General features: G+C 38.8%; 1 protein-coding gene across 1 annotated transcript; it reads right to left on the bottom strand.

Moving 5' to 3' along the window:
* Positions 1-416: 416 nt before the first annotated feature.
* LOC146518803 (adenosine receptor A1-like) lies at positions 417-14199 on the bottom strand. Its single transcript, XM_085160170.1, has 3 exons — positions 12925-14199; positions 8038-8329; positions 417-7946 (listed from the first exon to the last, which is right to left on the bottom strand). Exons 1-3 carry the CDS (start codon positions 13257-13259, stop codon positions 7566-7568), a joined length of 1008 nt encoding a protein of 335 aa, XP_085016296.1. The 5' UTR covers positions 13260-14199; the 3' UTR covers positions 417-7565.
* Positions 14200-16309: the final 2110 nt, after the last annotated feature.

Raw genomic sequence — 16309 nt, 5'->3', positions numbered from 1 at the left:
ATGTTAAGATTTTGACTCCATATGTACCTTAAATCATACTCATTACATTTTGCTATCTTTGATCGAGCTCTAAATTCAGGTGTTTGAAAACAGTTTAGTGAAATGCAGGTAGTCTAACATATCTTGAGCCATCAGATGATGAAGAACCTGCTGTCAGGTTGTTATGTTTATGTCTGCATTTTATTTAATTTTTTTCATGATGACACATTTGCACTGGGAAAAACTGAACAACTTCAAACGTAGGTACACACGTGTTGCCATTAGGGATGTGCCAATTGCATTAAAATATTTGTATGTCAGCTGGTAAAATATTTTTTATTTTCTTATTTGTTTCTTCTAAATGACTCTAAACAGTAGTGGTATTTACTTAAATGTAATGGTTAATCCAACATTATGGACAAGGTTTTTAATTGAAATTATATTTCTAATGCTAAAGTGTATTTCATGTTATCCATGAATTTTCAAATTTGCTGTTTTACAAAAATTCAGAAACAATAGTAAAGCACTTAAAAGAAATAGAGACCAAATGACAGTTATTTACCTGTGTTCCTGAACAGAAAGATTAGTTGTTAGTGCCGGCTCAAATTAAGTTCAGTGAATTCATTCATTTTAAGTAGGTTTTTGACAGCATTTCTAAAATAATGTTTGTTTTTTTGTTTCGTCAATGACTGCTTAATCAATTTTAAAAGCATTTGTTAAGCACTGTATCTTTAAATTTAGGAAACTAGATTATACAGTGATGGATAAAAATCAGTGAATGCTAAAGATTTGCTGATGTCAATCAATAAAGCAGATATTAGGAAATCATGGTTATTGGTGCTGTACGATGATGTCATTAAACCCAGCAACAAAAGCAAAAAGATGAAGCAAATAAAAAATGAATGTATATTTGCACATTGTTGTCAGTTAAAAGTGCAACTAAGCTTTTTCTTTTTGTAATTTTTCTAATGATTAAATAAAAAAAGAATTTGAAAATCTTTTCGAGTTTCAGTGAATTATTGTTTTAACACACACACACACACACACACACACACACACACACACACACACACATATATATATATATATATATATATATATATATATATATATATATATATATATATATATGCGCGTCACACCAAAGATGTACTTTTGCAGTATGCAGTATTCAACCCCTAAAAAAAATCAAAGCATATTTGCGTATACAAATGCGACCGCAATGATTCCATCTTATGACTTTTTAGCATCTTTGTTTAGTTGTTTTTGTCTTAAAATATTTCCAGAGGACATAGGATAGTTTTTGTGACTAAATATACATTTGAGTATCTTTCCATTCAATGCTGTTTACTGCCAGTGTACGGGGATTATGCATCTATTGATTTAAGCTGATTACTCTGGAATATTAAAGTGTGATAACCTAGGAGTCAAGTTTAACTATAGTCATCATACACACTCACTGGCCATTTCATTAGTTACACCTACCTGGTAACAGGTTGAACCTCATTTTTTCCCCCCTTAATTCTTCCTTGAATAGGTTTAGTGGTTCTGGTGTATATTGATGTAATGTTGGCTGCACATCTTACACTCTTCCGTCACACTCTCCCATTCCACCACATTCCAAAGGTGCTCGACTAGATTGAGATCTAGATTCTTTTTTTTTCATAGTCGTCTCTTCTCCAAGTTTGGTGAGCCTGTTAAAATGTCACTTCAGTTTTCTGTTCCCAGCTGACAAGAGTGGTCTTCTGCTGCTTTATCCCACCTGCTTTAACATATTCATTCAAAGATGCCCTATACCCTGGTTGGAACAAGTGGTTATTTGAGTTGCTGTTCCTTTCCTTGCAGCTCAAACCATTCTTTGTAAACCCTAGAGGTGGTTGTCTGGGGAAAATCCCAGGAGGTCAGCAGCAGTTTCTGAAACTCAGACAGCCATTCTGCAAACAACAACCATGCTACGCTGAAGTCACTTCAGTAGCCTTTCTTCCCCATTCCACCGTTCGGTTCAACAGCTCAGGTTATCTTGACCATGTCTACATGCCTAAATGCATTGAGTTGCTGGAATGTGATTGGCCTATTAAATATTTTTCCTAACAAACGCTCAAACAGACGTACCTAAGGGAGTGGCCAGTGTGTGTGTGTTCTGATTAATTGTTCATATTAATGTTTTACTTGAACTCACTTTCCACTCGTGCGCACTGAGATCTGACGTATTGGCAGAAGGACCAAATTTGCAATAGCATAAATAAGATTAGGAGCAACATTCCTGCTGTCCTCCTTCCAGTAGTATCAAACTGGAAATTTTGCATAGACTTGCGTGTATCTTCTGGTTCCATGTAAGCAAACAAAAATGTTATCTGTTGAGTCCTCCCAGTCCTGTGATGCTTCTGATTGTAGATCGTTTTATTATTATCATCATAGTTATTTCTGAGCAGCTACCAGTAGAGTGCAGCACTGCACACTAAATCTGCTAGATGCCAGTATAGCAATAGCTAAAAAAACAATACATCTGCAGAGGGGGATTAAGAACAAACCATAACACTAGTTTGTATAAAGTTTGGAGATATCAAACATGAACAGTTTTATCTGCCAGCCTCTTTTAAAGGGAGTGTTTTCTGCTTTTCTCCGTTGCTGCCTCTGACTGCTTTTCACACTGAGACTCAAAGCATCTGACTGTAGGTTTTCACCCAGGTGTGAAAGTTGGAAAGCAAAGAGAGCGCATAAATATGTGAGAAATTCTTGCTGACAGTCCTGACACGATGCAACGCCTTTACTGACCTATAAATCTTGTTGCTTCACTTGGGTTTAATTCAGAAGTCATTTACACCCACTGCAATTTTGCCTTGTGTTGTAGTCACTGGCATGGTGTAATCTTGTTGTGCTGCTGTGTGGCAGTCTTCCTCAACTTCCCACTAACTTTGTGAGACATGGTGAGAGAAATCTGAAGTCACCAGCCAGGAGGGAGGAAATAAACAAAACGTGTTACAGGGAAAAGGACAATCATCTTTTGCCCTGGAATTTGTTCACTATGTATGTAGACACTGTGCTTTCCTTAAAGTTTCTTAAATCTGGGACTCCCCACCATTTGACCTTAGAACTGAAGAAGCTTCTTGGATGAGAAGTGAAACGTCTTCAAGCAACTTAAAGAAGTCCAGACGCTTTTCTTTGCAACCTCCTTTGACTACGATGACCTGGATGACTGAGAACCTTCACAGACATATATGTATTCAAATGTAGGTTGAAATGATGATGAAATAATATTAGTAGGAAGGAAAGAGTAATTCAAATAACCACTCCTCACAACCAATGTCTGCAGAAGATCACGACCATGAAGCAGATGGGCTGAGCTCTACACAGGTGCCAGTCCTGTCAGCTAAGAAGAAGAAAGTGAGGCTACATTTTACACAGCCTCGCCAAATTAGGATGACAGAAAATGAGAAAAAACGTTTCCTGGTCCAATGAGTCTGTTTCTGGAGCAACAGTTGGATGGTAGGGTCAGAATATGGTGTAAACAACATGAAAGCATGGCTCCATCCTGCCTTGTATCAATAGTTCAGGCTGGTGCTGTGGTGTAATGGTGTGGGGATATTTTCTTGGCACATTTCGGGCCCCTTAGTACCAACTGAGCATCATTTAGACACAACAGGGCACTTGAGTAATGATGCTGATCATGTCCATCCTTTTATAAAGCTACACTGCGGTCTACTACAGCAGGCTAATGCACCAGCCATGTCATGTCAAACTGGTTTCTTAAACATGACAATAGTTAACTGTACCTAGATGGCCTCCACAGTCACCAGATGCAGATTCAGTAGAGCTTAATTGGGATATGTGAGTCACACGATGGAGGTGCAACTGACATCTGCAGCAACTGTGTGATGCTTCATTTCAACATGGAGCAAAACCTTTGGTTGCAGTGCTTTACTGAATCTGTGCCACGAAGAACTTACAATTCTGAAGGCCAAGGGGATCCAACCCAATGGTAGCAATGTGTTCCTAAGTGTGCGGTAAGTATATACTGAGTCCAGACAAATCAGATTACGCGTCATTTTCACTGCAGTTTGATTTTCCAAAGTAGAAATAGCCACAGGTGGAACTAATTACATTAACAATGGCTTCATTCCAGTAAGAATTGTAAAGCAGCTGGCAGCTGGAAAGTCACAATGACTGCAGATTTACTCAGTATTCCCCTCTGGCAAAACTAAAGGTAAGAAAAGTTTTATTTTAAACAAACAAGCAAACAAAAATCTCCTTATGAAATCACATCTAAAATACATGAAAAAATAAGAGCTAACCTATGTGTGTCATACATTTAGCAGATGATGCCATCTCATGGTGCCTTTATCTAAGCCTTAACATGATTTGACTGGATGACAAGGGATAATGTTTTATTACATCCAAAAGAAATCCTTTTAGTAATATCCAGACTTCTTTGTACCATTTCTCATTAGATTCTTTGCAGTCAGCACAGTGACAGTAGCTTTATTTTGTTTGTCTTGTGTTTGATTTGTGTATTTTCCAACAGCACGTCAAACAACACTAAGTGCACTGAAACACTTTGCACATTCACAAGCAATCTGCTTTCTGCCTTCTCCATCAATCTGTTGACCTGTAGAGTCACACATTCCTATATACAGTAATTAGATACCGACAAATTATTACAGCCCATTATTACAGCTCTTGATTCTCAATGACAGTTTCTACACGTACAATATGTACACTGCAGATTTTCTTCTGATACTGTTATAGAACATTAGAGAATATTGCACAAATGATTTTTGAAGACTTCACACTGGTCCAGTAAACAGACAGTTTTATATTTATAGAAATGAAAAACATGAAAGCACCAGCCAGTGTAGACTCACACTGCAAAATGACATTCACTCCTGTTGTGTTCACTTTCCCACAGTCTACTAATAGTTAACAAACCAAAACAGAACAATGAAAAAATGCTGTGGTGTTGGTCAGTTGTGCAATTGCATGAGTCGATTTCATCAAAGTTAAATTTGATGTGAAAATTTTGAATGGACTCTTTGATGGAGTCGATTCAATTACATTTAACTTTGTCATACACTTAACATAAACTAAATTGTAGACTTAATGGCTTTAACAATAATTTGCATGGGCACAAAGTAAAAAAAAAAAACAGAATGAAGCATTAGTACATGAGTGGTGCTGGAAATACAATGAGCAAACTGTACGTGTGTGTACATGACTCTCTGGGAAGAAGTCTGCTGCCTTTGTCAAAAAAACTCCTAATGCACACTAATCTATGCAGCTTTGTGTATATAAATCAACATACGCCGCAACATACTTCTATTTTTGATTTGCAGCTCGCACAACAGCAGAGAAGCTTGGAGGATGGCTCATTTGATGAACACCTGCAAGAGGACGTGTCAGGGATAATGCAGCTGCTGCTCAGCGATGTGTTTTAGACAGTATCTCCTGTTAACATTTAAACACAGAGTTACGTATGCTACTACATAATATTGGTGTCAGCAGTCCCATCTCAGCATGTATCGGTTATGTTAAAAATAAAAGTCGCCGAGGTCAATGCTGGTTGGTTTAGCTCAGCAGCAAAAAAAAAAAAAAAAAAAAAATTCACAGAGACGGTTTAATGATCCTATACTGTTAAATATATTTTACAAAGATTCACAAGTAGATTTTTTTTCTTTTTTCTTTTTGTTTCCAATACCTAACACCTGTGAGTATTAGAAAGGGCTCCAGTAATACATGTGCAGTACATTATAGAGTTAAATGATAAGGTTGGATGGAGCTTAGTAGATGGTGCTGCTTCAACATCCCTTCACAGTTTTATAGATATACAGATTTTTATTTTTTTAAACACACTGATGCTTTGATGTATAGTTATATGGTTACTATAGCTGGATCAGTGGTAATTACAGCTGTCCAATTTACAATTATCAGCATCAAGTAAATTCTCTGCTTTTTTTTTTATTTTTGATTGATAAGCTACTATCATTCAAATGGTCTCAATAATGCAAAAACCCTTATCTTTAAATGTGATAATTAACAACACATTAAGCCCTTTCTCACTGCTAATTTATCACAATCTGGCACTCGGTCAGAAACCTCTTTGTCAAGTCCAAAAACGAAGGGTAACCCCTTTACAGTAAGAACTCCATGACTGATCTGCACTGTAAGGAACAATAACGGCCTGCATTAGGAGGCAGGTGGATTAGTGAATTTTAAACTCACCCCCTGAGACAAGAGATAAAAACCTGTCTGGAGCCACTTTTTCTCCCCTCGTGTTTGTTAGATTTGGGCAGTTAAGTTGCTCATTAATTTGTATTTTAGGAAATAAATGTCATATATGAAGGAAACATGACACTCACAGACTCCTGAATATAATTAACTGGGAGCATTCTTAAATACTAAACACTGCCACCAAATACACACAAGAGAGGTCACAACTATTTCCATAACCTTGCAGGGGGGGAGGAAGCTTTATAAGGCTTATTTTGGACCAAAATAAGGATGAAGTGGTTTTTACTGGATTTGGCTGCCCATTTACCCTGTAACACCAAGTGTATCATATTTGATACACTTTGATAGGAGTTCTTGAGACCTCTAAATCATCAGTATGCCTTTTTTCTTCACAAATGTAAATCAATTGCAGAAAAATGCAAGATTTAGTAAATATGATCCAAATAAAAACTGTGCAGACTTGAGTTCTTTAAGCACTTTGGTAAGGCTTAGGAGAAAAATGGTTTGGGTTAAAATACATCATTTCACATTGACAAAGGCAAACATCTTCTATTTGCAACAAGCTTTTCTCATTTTTCCTTGGTTACCACGGTTGCATGTCAGTGAAGCCCTTTTTCGCATGGTCTCATAGTGTCTCATTTCCTCACTTAGCGAACTTCTATTGACCTGTATTGGACTGCGCTGTACATTGAACACTGATGCTAAATAATGTGTCCTGATTATTAATACATGACAAGTTGGAAATGAGAACAGGTCAACACATTTGTAAAGTTTGATTAGTTACAAACAGTTCCAGTTATACCCTCACACCACTGAGCTTGTTGAGTACACTTCCTGTTTAACAAACTGTCACTGTTAACACTAGGCTACAATTTACTTCAGTTCTTTGTTACATTTTCTGTCCTCAAGGCCACAGAACAAAGCATGTTAAGGTAGCACACACTAGGACATCAATCACATGAAAAAGGCCATGAGTTTTAATTAGGTTAAAGAAAAGAAAACAATACAGCAGACACTATTATTGTACCACATGTGCTCCAAATATACACTTAGTTGGTCCAAAAAATTGGCTTTGAAAGCGAGGGAGTGCTTGTCCCATGTAACACAATCGGTATTTTGTCAGCCAATGGAGAAATCAGTATGATTTATAGTGTTGATCTCATCCCCGAGCTGAGTTTTAATCCTCTCTCCTTGTCGGTGCATGTGGTTGGAGGAAAGCATTCAGACATTGGACATCCTCTGAAAGCCATTTCAACCAGTAAACCTGTTGAGCCTGACAATAAGGCCGGTGTCCTTTCCACTTTGCGAACAAGTGTTCTGACACTTGGCAGTAACACGGCAATCCAACTAGCTACCAAAGGTCACACGTCATCGTCGTCGTCATCATTCTGCCTCAACCTCCTCTCATGACTCTGACCTCTCTGGCTTCCTCTTTGAGGAAGACGACCAACTGGATCCCGACAGAGCAGGTACTGTTTCCAGATTTTCCGGAAAGCTGTGTGGAATTTCTTGATGCGGAAAGCATAAACGATGGGGTTTACAGCTGAGTTTCCGTGAGAGAGGATGATGGCGATGTATATGAATCCAACCTCATGGTATCCTGGGCAGAAGAGAGTAATGCAGTTCAGGATGTGCAGAGGGAGCCAGCTTACTGCAAAGAGAAACAGAACTAGGGCGAGGGACTTGGCCAGCTTAAGCTCCTTTCCAAAGTAGCGTCTCGGGTCAGTGTGGCTTGCTGTTACCTACGGCAAATTAAAGAACATGATATCAGTGTAAAACTGTAGTATTCACACAGTCTTCGATTTGCCCGTCACGAGAAGAAGATGGTCTCACCTTTTTGTTGAGCTGCTTGTGGATCATGTAGAAAATCTCAACATAGATGGCGAGCATTAGTAGCAAAGGGGGGAGCACCCAGCCAAAGAAATTGAAGTAGACCATGTAGTCCATACTGATGACGGTCTCAAACTTACAGACCACCAAGGTGTCATTTTTCAAGCTGCCATTTTTACGAAGTTGCTGCAGGTTATTCCATCCAAGCATCGGAGTGAGACCCACTATGATGGACACCAGCCAACACAATAAAACCGCTGTGCCGGCTCGCCGTGGGGTCACCACCCTCTTGTAGCTATGACAACAAAAAAGAAGATGAAACACCAAGTAAATAATCTGGATGATGTCAGGTAGATGACTGACTGTGGACTGTTTGAAATTATATAACAGTATCTGTACATACGTTAATATTCTATTAAAACATCAAATAATATTATACTTTATTTATAGTTTTTTGCATTTAAAGAATTTTTAAAAGAAGAAACAAAAGGCAAATCATTCCATAAACATTTAAAGCAGATACAAAAGCTTGCTATAGTTCTTTGTTTTGCTGGAAAGGTTTGTGTCCAGGTGTTGATGTGGATGCTACTTTGACATATACTGCACACCTAAACATTGCTGCAGTGACCAAGCACACCCTTAGCTATGGTACTCCAACTAGAGTGTTGTGTGGCCTGCTGCAACACAACAGTGAGCGCCGTCACACCCTGTCATTCTGCTCAGGAACATTAAAGCGCCCGTGCTGTTGGCTCGTCATAGAAACTTGCTGGATGCCAATCCAATTGAGCATTTGTGGAATGCAATGGAAAAATCACAATCCATGGAAGGCTCCACCCAGCAGCTTGCTGAATGCAAAGGATCCACTGCCAAGGTCCTGGTGGCAGACAGCACAGGACACCACCAGAAGTCACACATCCATTACCCTACAGGTCACAACTGTTTAAGGGGACCTACAATACTGTCCGGGCAGGTGATTGTAAAGTCATGGCTGGGCACTCTGAAACTATATTTTACTCAAGAAAGTGCCTTCTACTGTGTTTTTCTCATACCATATGCTTATTTGATTCATATACAGTTATACTGTGTGCAGACTTGTGGGAATCATAGCATAAGACATATTTACGATACGTTATTCTCATGATTTTTAACATTTAAAATGCTAACTGAGGCGTGTAGAGTCTGAGCAGTCCACCATCTGACCTCGTGATGAATTTGTTGAGACGTCCACTCCTGGGAGATGTGTTAACACACACCTGAATGCTCCAAACTAATGAACTGCCATAACGTCTGCTTTTTGTGAAGGTGCTCACACTGACTGATAATCAGTTAATCAAGTGCATTTGATTAGTCTGTCTGCTACGTACTCTATTAATTCCTATGGAAACAGCAAAGGTGTCTTTTGTTTTTCACAGAGCTACATAAACCCCTGTGAAAACTTTCTTTTTCACATGACCTGATTTATTACTAGAGTGAAAGAAGAAATGATCATGTGTTCTTTTCCTCATGGCCTGTTCTAGCTCTTAAAGGGAGAAACCGGTGCTTATTCACTACACATGATATAAATGACATTTATGTAAATTAGTGCCTATTTAATCAGGTATCTTATTTTGCACATTTTGACACAGATTGTCCCAATATACATGCCATATATTTGTGGTCATGGTAATAAGCATTAATTAAAAATGTGGGCTTTGTAAAATTTGTAAAATTGGCTATTTAATAATAATTAATATACACTAACTGGACAAAAGCATGGGGCCACCTACACATTACACCCACCGGAGCTGCTTGGCTATGGAAACCAATGAGACGAAGCTCCCAGCGCACAGTTACACAGGTAAGGTTGTTAGCTCTTCTTTCTTTCTCTGGCATCGCATTTTGTCATGTTGTCCTGACAGAATTATAGCACTGGATTTTTTGTTCATTGTGCAGTTATCACTTCTTTACTTATCACAGATCTCTGCGTGCCACTAAAGTGTTGCTCCAAGAAATCAGCTTTCTAGAAAAAGATATGCTGTGATATGTAAGCCAGAAACAGGTCCTGACAAGCTCCTGGTTTTCAGAAGAAGAAATTAGGAAGTTATTAAAGTCAATACAATTCTTTGCTATCTTCCTGGGAAATGACCAGTCCTGTTTCTGACAAACAATGAGCTGCTGTTATAGGTTTGTGAACAACTGTGAAATACTCGTTCAGGATTCCTGTAGCAGCCTGCCTTTTTTCCTATTTCATTTCATTTCTAAGGAATACAAGCTGACTCACTTAGTCACACTAAGGTCACACTAAGGTTACGACAAACACACTGACAAACTCAGGTACGTATCAGAACCAAACTATTATCATTCCTCTTTTTCCCCTTTTTGTCTTGTTGTCCTCTCTCTCACACACACACACATGCACAGAGCTGGATATAGTACACACACGCACACATACAGAGTAAGAGTTCAGCCAGGGTGCGGCAGACATAACACAGGATAAATGAACAAAATGAAGTTAAAAAAGACCGTGCCTGGAGTGGACCTTCCCACATGTGGCATCATGTGACATTTCTATCTTGATCTGTGCACTCATAAGTGTTTGTAAAGCTTTTTCTAAACCTTGGATGGCTGGCTGGCTGCATACAGATGAGCAGTCCGTCTGACAAAAATTGATTTCTGGATTCTACTGTAGTCCAGTTATCTCGTCTTTCCTCTGGGATTTTGAGCCTCATCTCCCACCTGGAAATTCTATCATCCGGCTAAGCCAAACAGTGATGCGTGAGGCAATATCAGACCGTCCTTATTGTGACAACGTGCTTCCAAACACTTCAGCTAAAAAAAGCAAACACTGCTTTTTAAACTGTGTCCCTCCAGAGTCCTAGGGGTATTTAAGGGAAGAGGACTCAATCTCTGGCTCATATTACCAGCTCGCTACGAATCGGTAAAACACAAATTGCAGGTGCAAGTATTTGAACTCTAGATAAGAGTCTGTTGCTAAAGCGCATACTCTGAATTGGAAGAAAAATGTATCTGCTCACCTGTGCAAAAGTCTTGAGTCACCCTTCATTCCTAAATATGTTGCTAGGGAAATGGGAAATGTGTACTGGGATTTATTGAAATGTGTGTAAACAAAAATATTGCATAAAGTGGGTCCAAGAATTCTAACAATTCAGTTTGGTGTGACCACCTTTATTCTTTAACACAGTCTGAACTCTCTTAAGCAAGCTTTCTAGTCATTTCTTTAAGTAGTCTTCAGGAATAGGAAATAGCTCTTTAGCTTATTGTTGCAAAAATACTACTTTATGCCTGTCAGACTGTGTTATCTTTGGCACTTTACACAGATTCAACTAATTAAATTAAAGCCACAGCAGATGATGTGTTTTTACAACAGGCTGCTAATAACAAAATGTGCAATTTGAAATCCGTTCTTTTTGTAAATTGTCTGTTGTAGACACAACACTCTTAATTTGTTGAGTTAGTCCCCTTTTTATGCTTGAATGATTCACAGGTCAGTGTTAAGTGGCTTAAGAAACAAAAATACATTCCTGTGAAAATAGTCAGGTACAAGGAGTGGACTGAAAATGAGTCTAAAAGCAGACAATTTCCAAAGAACATTTTTTGAAAGATCTTCAGAAAGAACTATTGGCTCAAGGCCACATTAAAAAAAATTAGAAGAAAGTCTGGATACTGAAAGCAAAAGAGGGACAGCTCAAGATTTTTGCACAGTGTTCTAACACTGTAAGAAGCACTGCATTTTTTGTCTGTGTTAAGTAGACCCAGTATCACTGTTTCTGCTGGAGGACATCCCAAAAATAAAAAGACCTTATGTTTGATTATTAAAGGTATGATTTATACTGATATGTTTAAAGGAAAAATAAAGATGGTGCTTATTAAACTTTACTTCATATAATATAGACATTAATGTATACCGCTTTTGACTTGGGTAAATCATCTGCTGAATGCATTACATGGTAACTACACCTCAAGACTATGATGAAAGGGGCTGAAATCCCCAAGAGAACGCAATAAATAACAGTTTATTTATTACAAGACCTATAGCATTCATATAACAGATAACATATTTGAACTGTTGTCTGGCTAATGTCACTGTAACCTATATCAATGCCCCTGCACTGACAGAGAGCAGTGTGTGTCTGCTGGTAGCCAACTTGACAAATTATGTAATTCATCAACCAACCACCATGAGCCTATTGACCAATCATGCATTCTCTGCCTCACTCTTACAGGCTTATTTTCAAACGAGCCAGCTTCAAGTGGACGAGAAAGACTTTTTCATTAAAGAGATATTAGGGTGAGACAAAAGGAGAAGTGCAAAATGATAAGGCACTGAGCGCAAAACCTCAGCTTCTCCTCATGAGAGAAGTTACCGTAACAGAAAGGCATATAAAGATGATTCTTAAAATTAAACAATATATATAATTAAGAAGACGAAAATAAAAGTCAACAAGCTTTTTCTGTTTAGCACAGACTGAAAACATACATATTTATCTATCTATCAAGGTAAATGTGCTGCAAAATGTGAGAAAAATACGCATTACTTTGCCAATTTGCACCTTAATTTGTGCGCTGGAAAGGCACGTCGGAATTATGTTTAATAGTTAAATGAATGAAAGTGTTAATAAACACCGATAAGTCCGTTAGCTGTATTATTACAGCACCAATAATTACAAGTAGAGACATTACAGAGCTGTTAAGGTAAAATTATCTCAGCGGCTAGACACACTTTTACCCCACGTATTACACGAATTTCTGGTGGGTGAAATGAAAATCCTGCATGAAACCGGCAGGAGCGTCTTTGGTTAGTGTCCCTGATCCCAGCAGCGATCCAGACACAAAGGCTTGTAGAAACGAGACAATATATTAAAAACTAGAGGAATTCACCTTTAGGCCTACCTCATGGGTATTTTGACTCTCAGATAGCGGTCGATGGCGATGGCCAGCAGCGCCAGGATTGAACTTTGTGTGAGCACGAGCACTGTGCAGGCGACCAGCAAACAGCTGTAGAAGTGTGTCTTGAGATCAATGCTGATGGTTATGGCGAGGGGGATGACAAGAGCTCCGACCGCAATGTCAGCCAAGGCCAGGGAGACGATGAAACAAAACGTAGTGTCTCTCAAAGACCGGTTAATGCGCACAGCCCAGACCACCATTACGTTCCCAATGACCGAGGACAAGGCGATCACCACCTCCATCCCAATGTAGAGAGCCTTGTAAGCATCCACAGTCATGATCGCGGATACTGGATGAGTGTGCGCTCAGCGGAGAAAATTAAACCCGAACACGTAGAAGGACTTCCCTGTTTGAGTTTGTGGGGGTCGACTGAGACACCCCTTCTTATTTTTCGCATGTTTTATGTCCCACGGATGCGGAGGTAGTGCCTCTCCTTTTCAAATATAGTCCGGGACATGTATCCACGCGCCCGACGCGTAACTTTGAAGATTCCGGGAATGGAGCGGCCCCCGCAGTCCGGCTGGCAGAGGGACAGGAAAGCTACTGAATGAGTCACATGCAGGTTCCCATAGAGCAGATTAGCTGTGCAGCTTTCCTCGGTGTAGGGCATGTGTCAAAGGTCGGAAAAATAAACAGGGAACCCTAAACATAGCCCGCTTATTCCAGTCATTTAATTATTACGTGATTCCATCAGCACTTACTTGGTATAAACAAAGATGTCTATGTCTTGGGATACTTGTTCCATGTAAAAAAAAAAAAAAAAAAAAAAAAACACGAAACAAAAGAATAATCTAAAAGTATCCCCAGGGACGTCAGATTAACAGTTTCCCTTCTCTTCTTTCTTTGCAATTATTTGTAAGCGAAAGCTCGCCCTCTGTGGGAGTGACACGCCAAGCTCTGAGGAGGACATGGATTCGTGACAGGTGCATTTGTCATTTTTTTTCTTTTTACTATATCAAATATTAAAGCTCACTGCGTAAGAAGTGGTGGAAAAAACAAGCCCGCGACTCTTTGTTCATACTGAGGATGATTCACAGAAAGCAACAGATGACCAGAGACATATCGGAGACATAAACAAGTTGCATGCCATTTTTGTACGCACACCGGAAAAGTGCACATCTTCGTGTGAAATGTACAGGTGCCTATCAGTGGCATCGCTGTCACCACTCTGAGTCATTCACGAATCAGCAAAACCTCCGTGGCTATCACTCTGCATGAAACCTTCAGAGTTTAACCTGTGATCATGACATCACACTCTTCAAGCCGAATTTTGAAGACTACTCATTGTTAAAAAGTTACATTTATCACGCTTCCAGAGGCTGTAAAATGTTACATTTTTTTTGTTGAAAGAGCAAGAACTTGACTGAAAAAGTGTTGAAAGAGAAAACGAGTTTGTTGTAAACCGTTTGTAAATCAAGCGCCTTTTTCCTCCTCAGTTATTGTGTCTCAATTTGTTGTCCAGTGATTTTTTCGTATTTGTCACAGTTATGTGTTTCAGACCATCAAATGTCAACATTAAACAAAAAGTATTCAAGTAAATAAAATGCAGTTTTTAAATGGCGATTTCATTCATGGAAGTCCCCTCGGTGTGTCTGTGTGTGTGTGCGTAGGGATGGGTATCGAAACCTATTCTTGTTGAGAACCGGTCCCCACTGTTTCAAGTCCTTGGAATTGTTTGCCATTTTTGCAAACGATTCCCTTATCGATTCCAGTCGCCCCGAATGACGTCACCACGTTGCGGTGCGTCATTTACCTGGCAGGAAACACTCGACTAAGCGGCTCAAACGCTCAAAAGTTTGGTAATACTTTACGAGAACGGATAACAACAGGGCAACTTGCGATACTTGCAAAGTAGATATTTCATTTAAGGGAGTGTGTGTGTGTGTGACTCATTGTCAGTGAACACAAATGGTTGATTGCAGTTCTTGCTGCAAATGATTGCCCAGCTAGTTTTAGTGGGAAATTACATTTACACACAGGTAGGCTTGAATAACCTTTGTTCACTTTATAAATGAAATCATCATTTAAAAACTGCATTTTGTATTTAATCAGTTTATCTTTGTCGAATATTTGCATCAGTCTGAGGATATAAAAAAACAGGTAAGTGTGACAAATATATGCTGCTTTAAAGAAAGGCACACATACTATTATATGTATGCGCATAGATATAATAGTTACCATGTGACTGATGCACAGTTCAATTCAATTCAAATATATTTATATAGCTCCAGCTCACAACAACAGTTGACTAAAGGCGTTTTATATTGTAAGGTAAAGACCCAACAACAATACAAAGACAAGCGCTTTGGCAACAGTGGGAACAAAAACCCTCCTTTCAGCAGGAGAAACCTCCAGCAGAAGAAAGCTCACAGAGAGGCGGCTGTCTTGGGGGAACCTAACGATTTTTCTTGCATTTGTAAACTTAGTGGTGACAATACATGATTTTTTTGTTTTTGTTTGTTTGTTTTGTTTTTACATTAAATTTCAGAGATACACCGGGGAGCTTTGCTATGTACAGCCTTAAAAGTTAAAACTAAAATTTTAAAATGAAACCTAAAATTTACCAGCAACCAATAAAGTGAAGCCAAACTTGGAGTAATATGCAATCTCTTGTTAGTGCCAGTTAAAATTCTCACCGCAGCATTCTGTACAGTGTGAAGGTGATCCAAAGCTGATTTGTTGAAACAAGTAAAAAAAAGTTGTGAGTTTTTGTTAGCACCCAATTTTCTATTTTGTTGGGCAGAGAAAAGAGACAACTCTAAACCTGAGCTAAGAATAGATTTGTGTCCCTATGTTAATGGTGTCGAGGGAAAAAAAGTACATTTTCCAAATTATTTTGTTTATTCTGATGATAGAAGCACTTTGTACTTTTAAAAGGGAGCTGTGGCTCTTCTTGTTTTTGAGTCATCCTAAAGGATGTTTTTATGTGATCCGTATCAGTGATCTAATTTCTATACTAAGAACACTACACACACATAAATCATGATTCAGAGTTTGAATGTTGTCGTGCTAAGCCTTTCATCTCAGTGTAGCATAAACATTGAGTTTCTTCCCTCCTTTCACCATTCATCCTCCCTCACTTCGGTGAATCAAAGAGCACATGTGTGTCTGTGTGCGTCTGCGTGTATCTGCGCACAACCAGACAGGCTGTGTGGTCTTACTTTACCTTATCAATATTTGCCAGACGTGAATTTTTTTCTTTCCTGGAACAACTTAATATTTATGATAAATGACCAGGGTGGTTATGTGATTCATAGTGTGCAACCAGAGAGAAATGTGATGAATGCTCTTTTGGAGCCTAGCATTTTCAGGAACAATTTTTATTTGA

Source organism: Neolamprologus multifasciatus, chromosome 5, assembly GCF_963576455.1.
Source record: "Neolamprologus multifasciatus chromosome 5, fNeoMul1.2, whole genome shotgun sequence".
In the NCBI taxonomy this organism is placed as follows: domain Eukaryota; kingdom Metazoa; phylum Chordata; class Actinopteri; order Cichliformes; family Cichlidae; genus Neolamprologus; species Neolamprologus multifasciatus.
The sequence above is the reverse complement of the archived record's forward strand: the minus strand, read 5'-3'. Positions and strand labels throughout refer to the sequence as shown.

Bases quoted from the DNA above. Each gene is read 5' to 3' on its own strand.
- LOC146518803 (XM_085160170.1), bottom strand. From the start codon at position 13,259: ATGACTGTGGATGCTTACAAGGCTCTCTACATTGGGATGGAGGTGGTG. The intron at 8,330-12,924 runs GTAGGCCTAAAG...TTGTTGTCATAG, and splicing joins AGAGTCAAAATACCCATGAG to CTACAAGAGGGTGGTGACCC. The intron at 7,947-8,037 runs GTGAGACCATCT...AATTTGCCGTAG, and splicing joins ACAAGCAGCTCAACAAAAAG to GTAACAGCAAGCCACACTGA.